The 7,924-nt window shown below is 42.0% G+C and overlaps 1 protein-coding gene across 1 annotated transcript; it reads left to right on the plus strand.

Annotated features, from left to right (window-relative positions):
• The first annotated feature begins 2,373 nt into the window (after window positions 1–2,373).
• On the plus strand, window positions 2,374–5,281 carry LOC116688357 (potassium voltage-gated channel subfamily A member 3). The gene has a single exon (XM_032514359.1). It carries the CDS (start codon window positions 2,955–2,957, stop codon window positions 4,497–4,499), a length of 1,545 nt encoding a protein of 514 aa, XP_032370250.1. The 5' UTR covers window positions 2,374–2,954; the 3' UTR covers window positions 4,500–5,281.
• The last annotated feature ends 2,643 nt before the right edge of the window (window positions 5,282–7,924 follow it).

Consider the following 7,924-nt stretch of genomic DNA (forward strand, 5'->3'; position numbering starts at 1 on the left):
CATGGCATGATGGATCCATGTTCTCATTTGTTAGCCAAATTCTGACTACAATCTGAATGTCAACAGAAACGAGACTCATCAGACCAGGAACGGTGGTGGGTTTTCTGTGTTGTAGCCATCCGCCTCAGGTTGTGCGTGTTGTGGCTTCACAAATGCTTGCTGCATACCTCGGTTGTAACAAGGGTTATTTCAGTCAAAGTTGCTCTTCTATCAGCTTGAATCAGTTGGATTCTCCTCTGACCTAGCATCAAAAGGCATTTTTGCCCACAGGAGCTGCCATACTGGATGTTTTTCCTTTTACACCATCTTTGTAAACCCTAGAAATGGTTGTGTGTGAAAATCTCAGTAACTGAGCAGATTGTGAAATACTCAGACCGGCCCGTCTGGCACCACAACATGCCACGCTTAAAATTGCTTAAATCACCTTTCTTTCCCATTCTGACATTCAGTTTGGAGGTCAGGAATTGTCTGACCAGGACCACACCCTAAATGCATTGAAGCAAAATGCCATGTGATTGGTTGATTAGATAATTGCATTAATGAGAATTTGAACAGGTGTTCCTGATAATCCTTTAGGTTAGTGTATACATGTGTCTGTGTGCATATACGTGTGTGTGCGTGTGTGTGTGTGTGTGTGTGTGTGTATTTTAACTTGTATTAAATATTTTTATCTAAGATGTACTCGGTAGAGAAAGTTTCAGCATATGTGTAAAATAGCAAGAGACTCAGATCTGACCCAGAAGGGAAAAGTCCCTCCATGTATTGAGGAGACCAAGGACAGAAAATAAAGTCCGGAACATGGTGGTGCTGTTTGTCACCTGTAGGCTCTCACTACAGTATTTCAACCCATTGGTAATAAGTGCAACACTGTTTCTTTTAAGTCAAAGTCAACTATTTTGGCTTGTCTTTCCTTCAGAGTCTCACAGTATGCTTTAAATATTTACAACAACATGTGAGACTGTAAAAAAAACAACGGCTGACAACACTGTAGTGATAATGACATTCAACACGTCTGAGGGTATGTTATGTTTCAGTTAATTTCAATGTGTGTGTCACACTTTCCTAATCTGGTAATTTAGGGTACTTTTTGCCGTGCTTTAGTAATATGTCCATTTAATACTCAGGAACATGGACATGGATACAACGGAGGACACTGAAATCCTTTCCTTGGTATTGTGCCTGAGAGTTCAGTGGTCCGACACAAGTGAATATAATTACACAGAAAATACATAGTGTTTTGAAAGTCTTTGGATTATGTTATACATTACCCTTTTTTCCATGTGGAAGAGCAGAAAAGTCTTTGACAAGCTTAGATCCTTGTGTTGTAAGATAAATGTACATAATATATAATTGGGCTGTAAAATTAGTACTTTTAAGCTTTTATTGTGGTAGGTTTTTTCTTAGGAGGGTGAGTTGCTCAGGAGGGTCCAACATGGTCCCTGGTTTAATGGAAGAGAAGGTTTTAAAGCAGTTAAATGCAATAGAATTGTCTGAATCCTTTTTTTTTAATAGCCTTGATCATTTTTGAACATGGGCTAATAACTCCAATGTAACCTCTGTTTATATTATGTTGGTCAAGTCTGCTTTTCTTTTTATACACAGTATAGTGAGAGGTTTTCCCATGCCCTGAACTAATTTTTTCAGGCGATGCAAAAGAGGTCAAGAGGTTTTTTTAGATCAGTGTCATCCGCTTTAAGAGGATTTTCTGAGTATGTTCATATAGTTGAGTACTAGATGTTGCCATATTTGGATAGAAGAGAGGCTCAGCTTTCCTTTTGCGTTTGACATGTTGAAATTAAAAACCAGGGCTGCACAATACAAATAAAAAAAAGAGCAGATTGTGCATTGGCTACGAATCTCATTTGAACTCATTAACCCCTTGCACGTGCTCCATGAAGCCACCGACGGTTACAGACGCCTTCTGATGAAGCAGCTTTAACAAAGACCGACACTTGAGAAGCTTCTTTGAAGCGATTCTATCACAACATGGCGGACAGGCTTCTTTTTCTTTCCGAATGGGAATGAACGTGCCTGAAAGAATATAGACAAACACACAAACACACGTGAAACTGTACACACACAGAACTCAGATCAGCACTCATGTGCGGGCGAGTGCGCGCATTGATTTACGCGCTGGTACGCGCTTGTTTTCAGCACCACGGAGAGAAACAACACCGCCATCAGCAACAAGAAATAAAACACACACACATACACACACACACACACACACACACACACACACACACACACACAAAAAGAGCAAACAAACAGGTTTTATTCATCCGGTTTGGACTGTGAATATCTGGACAGCCACCGTTCAGCTTTCTGTTGTGAGTTTAGCTTCCCCTAAAACCCTGATGACATCACCAGCTCAGTTTCTGAGGGAAAAGTGAGGCAATGACTGGTGACAACATCATTTGCTCTGTGTCAAAGTTGTTCGACACAATCGGACTTTATTGCAGACACGCATTGCTTAACAGGGCACTGCTCCTCTTGTGGGTTTTCTTGATGCAATTCGCTTTAAATGCCGCTGCCAGAAACCTGTGAATGTTTTAAGACAGCCTTGCTGATCTATAGCTTTGTGTCTGCGTTGATACAAGCTGAGATAAGAGTGAGACCTGGACGAGCTCACAGAGGAATGATCCAGCTTGGATCAGGTGTTTTTTCTTCCACCACCACTGAATGAAGGTGTGTGCGCTCGACATTACGTGTCAAGTTAATTTCCGATTGGGTTGGGTGGATGTATATCAGACGTATGCGCGCCGTGGGCGGGTGTCGACGTGTTTGTAAAGGGGGGCAGAGGGGAGCGCAGCGCTTCAGTGTGTGTGGATATGCGGAGATAGGTGATGGGTAGAAGAGATGTAAGTGGCGTCGGCCTCAGCTCTCCAAAGCTGTAGGCTTGGGATGGGAGAGGCGGGGCGCACTCTGCCCCTCCAGACCGAAAAACCACCTGTATGGATGACCAGTCCCTCAGCGTGATCAAGCCCCGCTCGTCCGCGAGGCACAAGAGCAGCAACGCGACTGCCAGCCGGGGTTATGCCGAGGTGGAGAGGGGCGGTATGACGGTGGAAAACATGCTGGAGGACCCCGCCGTGCTCTCGGCGCCTCACCTGTCGGTGGATCGATACGAGCGCAGCCGGCAGGGATGCTGCGAGAGGGTGGTCATCAACATTTCGGGTTTGCGCTTTGAGACGCAACTTAAAACTTTCAACCAGTTCCCAGACACGCTGCTGGGGGACCCCAGGAAAAGGATGCGCTACTTTGACCCACTGAGGAACGAGTACTTCTTTGACAGGAACAGACCCAGCTTTGATGCCATCCTGTATTACTACCAGTCAGGGGGACGCATACGGAGACCTGTTAACGTCCCCATTGATATTTTTTCCGAGGAGATCCGGTTTTATCAACTCGGAGAGGAGGCCATGGAGAAATTCCGTGACGATGAAGGCTTTATAAAAGAAGAGGAGCGCATACTGCCCAAAAACGATTTCCAAAAGCAGGTTTGGCTTTTGTTTGAGTATCCTGAAAGCTCTGGACCAGCGAGGGGAATAGCCATAGTTTCAGTGCTTGTTATTTTGATTTCAATTGTTATTTTCTGCATGGAAACTCTGCCGGAATTTCGGGATGAGAGAGACCAAGCCACAGTGGCACCCGCGGCCAATGGCACTGCTCCCTACGTGCCAAGCCCGTTCACAGACCCCTTCTTCATCATAGAGACCCTGTGTATCATATGGTTCTCTTTCGAGTTGCTGGTCAGGTTTTTCGCCTGCCCCAGCAAAGCTACCTTCTCCAAAAACATCATGAATATCATTGACATCGTCGCCATAATCCCCTACTTTATCACTTTGGGCACTGAGCTGGCCGAGAGTGACACCAACGGCGGCCAGCAGGCGATGTCCCTCGCCATCCTGAGGGTGATCAGGCTGGTGAGAGTCTTTCGCATTTTTAAACTGTCGCGTCATTCAAAGGGACTTCAGATTTTGGGACAGACCCTCAAGGCCAGCATGAGGGAGCTCGGCTTGCTCATATTCTTCCTTTTCATCGGAGTTATTCTCTTCTCCAGCGCGGTTTACTTTGCAGAAGCGGACGAGCCCTCGTCCAGTTTCACCAGCATCCCAGATGCGTTTTGGTGGGCAGTGGTCACTATGACCACTGTCGGATATGGAGACATGCATCCAGTGACCGTCGGTGGGAAAATAGTGGGGTCTCTGTGCGCAATAGCAGGCGTGCTGACCATTGCCTTACCCGTGCCAGTGATTGTGTCCAATTTCAACTACTTTTACCACAGGGAGACTGATGGAGAGGAACACCCCCAGTACGTGCACACCGGCAGCTGTGAGCACCTCCCCTCGGAGGAGCTGAGGAGGTCCTGCAGTTCCTCATCCCTCAGCAAGTCTGAGTACATGGTGATCGAGCACAGTCCGTTCAAACAGCCTAACTTCACCACTGAAAACAACCAGAACTCCGTCAACATCAAGAAGATCTTCACAGACGTGTAAATGAACCCCAGAATGGATCATTTATGGAGTATGGAGACATAGTAGCTATAATATAGTTTCTTTTAATATATACAGTATATATAGCCAATGTAATCAGTCTGTATATCTGTGAATGAACGTGCGTAAATGTCCGTTTTAACAAGTTATTTAATGTGGTTGTTTTTTAACGTAAGCAAACGAGAAATAACGTGTAGGGGCCTATACCTATTTCCAGTGATTCATATGTTTAAGTATTTCTCCGACATCAAAAAGTATTAATAAGACCCAAAAAACATATGCACCTGGAAAAGTATTTATTTTGGCTCAAGCTGTTGTCAGAAAAAAACACGTAATGAACACGTAAACGGCTTGTTAAAACGGATATATTAGCAGGGCATATTGTGCCACGCGAGGCCTACATATCTCGATGTAAATGCGAAAGTTGTTGTTCATGATTTGGATACACGTGTAGCATATATGTATATAGTCTAGGCCTACTATAGTGAAAAACGACGTCTTGTGCTTCGTGAAGAGAAACTTTTCATTGTCCAGTAATGTAGGCCTAATGACTAGACTATGGTAATTTATATAGCCAAATGCCTGTTTAGGTTATATTTGATATCATAACCTGTCTAAATGTTCTGACTCTGAGTCTTGTTCACATAATTATTCAGGTATAACAGAGTGGTGTCGATGGAAACGCTTATCATAACAATGAAGTCGAACTTTTCGTAAAGTTGTATTTTTATTCAGAATTGCCTATATTGCCTATATTAAATAAAACGGAAATGAATTTACCCCGACTCAAAATGTCATTCTAACCTGCCGCTACATATCTATTATCGTCTAAAATATCGTCCAAAGTGAGCAGAGGGGAACATGAAATAAGCATGGTTTGAGGTAATAACGACAGGATGAATGGAGGGAGCGCTCGCAGAACGCCCCGCCCCGCCCCGCTTCCCGCTCGCTGAGCCGATGCAGTCTCCATGACGACGGTGGTAACCCCCTCTGATGTTACCATGACATTGTATTGCATTTTCACACGTTTTCACGCATTTTAAAGGTAACTCATTCTCACATTTAGTCCTTGGAGGGGGGGAGGCAACGTGTTTATTTTTTTATTTTTTTAATATGATGTTAAATTTGGCGAGTGACATTCTGAGGGCCACATTCTGCTCCATGAGCAATCATGCAAAAGTTAAAGGAGCTGATAGGATAACATATCACTGAAAATTGTACCTCGTATGATTTTAGATGACAGTTGAAAATTGATTGATTTGAATCTAACAATAATTCATTGTTTTTCTTATTGGTGGTTACATCCATATCATTCAGCATGTAAAGTGGAGCCTCTGGCAATGAGCTGGAAGACCTGTAGAAACATAGCCTACAGGGGAAATGATGAAAAGCTGTTCTTGTGTTCCCCTTCCCTAAAACCTCCTCAGCTGCTCTGGGAGCTTCATTCTCTGAGTTGGTATGCCAACTAGGTCTGACGTCAGCTACCTTTCAGCGTCTCCAGCAGACATCTGCATGTGTGCTATGTGGCGCTTTTACAATTGTTAGTGCTGCAACCAATGATTCATTTCATTATAGACTCATTTATTGAGTATTTTATCAGTATAATAATTGATATGCAATCTATAGCCTTTAATGTTATAAAATAGTGAAAAAAAGTGTTATAATTTCCCAGAATCTAAAATGACGTCTTTAAATATTTTTGTTTTGTTCAACTTAAAGTCCAAGTATTCGGATAATGATGACATTAAACAGAGAAAAGTAGCAGAAACTGGCAGCAGAGAATGTTTGGCAACTATTTGGATCATTACTTATCGTTTGGTGTTTTGTTTTTTTTCAAGCAAATATGCATTTGCATATTAAAAAAAAGTTGATTAATCCATTAATCAAATACTAATTTTAGCTCCAAATATTTTATTTTATTTAGTTTCATTTCATGGAGTACCAGTAATTAGGTGTGCTTTCTGATCAGCACAATGTCCATTGCTCTTTATCACTGTATAATCGATATGAGAAGACCCATTTGTTCAGAATTCAATGGAAATGACTGCAAAGTTTTTTCGAAACTACATCTGCATCATTTAGTAGTTTACATGATGTTGGATTACTGCTGGGCGGGAGGGTTATTAGTATATCTTGTTTTTGAACTGAGGTGTCATCATTCTGAACGTAGCTCAGTGCTACTCTCTAGTGGATCAACAGAGATATTACTTTTGGGAAGGAGTTTAATATTCAGCTTGTGCTCATTATATTTAGCCCCTTCCTGTTAGACCTGATCAGTCCTGGAGACTGAGTATACGTATTATTGTGCCTTTATAATGATAGTGGTATCCAATTTTTAATGTCTGTGTTTTGTTGTAACTGCCTTAGACTTTTTTTTTTTTTTTAAGTTTTTTTTTCGTTTTTTTTTTTTTTAAGTTATTTTTTCGTTTTTTTTTATTCCCTTTATTTTTAGACAGGACAGATATATACGTGTGAAAGGGGGAGAGAGAGAGGGGGGAGCGACATGCAGCAAAGGGGCCACAGGCGGATTCGTACCCCGGGCCCGTTGCGTCGAGGGGCAAGCCTCTATACACGGGCATCCGCACAGACCACTGCGCTATCTGGATGCCCTGCCTTATACTTTTTCAGCCCTTTTTCAACAACTGAAAAACATACCATCATTGTTTTATTAATTTGATGCTTTATGACTTGTCCAGATTTGATGAGAACTGCTTATGAGCACAATTTTGAGCTAATGACGTTTCAGAAGTCTCCCAAAGAAAATGACCCATTGCTTTAGTTTGAAGCCTCAGGGACGTTTACTGTAACATGTAGTCATATACAATGGATTTTCATATGCTCCTATATGTGTATGGTGTTGACAATACTGTTTAAGCAGCACTACCCCTCCAAATACCAAACTTGTCTCTTACTGATATTTTAAAACAATTATTTTCATAAGAGGGTTCTGTACATTTCTTTCTCTGAATATTTCTTTGCCATTTAAACAGTCCTGTATAAAGTACTCAAGAGCAATACTTGAGTAAAAGTATAAGTATCTCACCAGAAAATGACATTGGTAGAAGTTGGTCTTCTTTTAGAATATTATTTGAGTAAATGTCTTAAAGTATCTAATATTTACAGTGCTTAGGTATCCATAGCAATGTTCTGATACTAAATGTACTCAAGTGTTAAAAGTAAAAGTAAAAAACACTTTGATTATGAACTTTATGGCCAAAGGTGTGTAACGTTATCTTCATCACCACTGTTGTTGGGGTGGTCATCGTCTGTTACCATGGCGGCAGAGCCTGCACCAGGTGCTTCCATGACAGTCATTATGCTTCCTCCTCTTCTTCTTTAGTTTTGGCCCACGTTTTTTTTTCTTGTTTTTTTCCGCTTGTCCACAAACAGTCATCACGTTACCAACTGGAATGGAGCGTTCATTATCT

This window comes from Etheostoma spectabile, chromosome 4, assembly GCF_008692095.1.
Source record: "Etheostoma spectabile isolate EspeVRDwgs_2016 chromosome 4, UIUC_Espe_1.0, whole genome shotgun sequence".
In the NCBI taxonomy this organism is placed as follows: domain Eukaryota; kingdom Metazoa; phylum Chordata; class Actinopteri; order Perciformes; family Percidae; genus Etheostoma; species Etheostoma spectabile.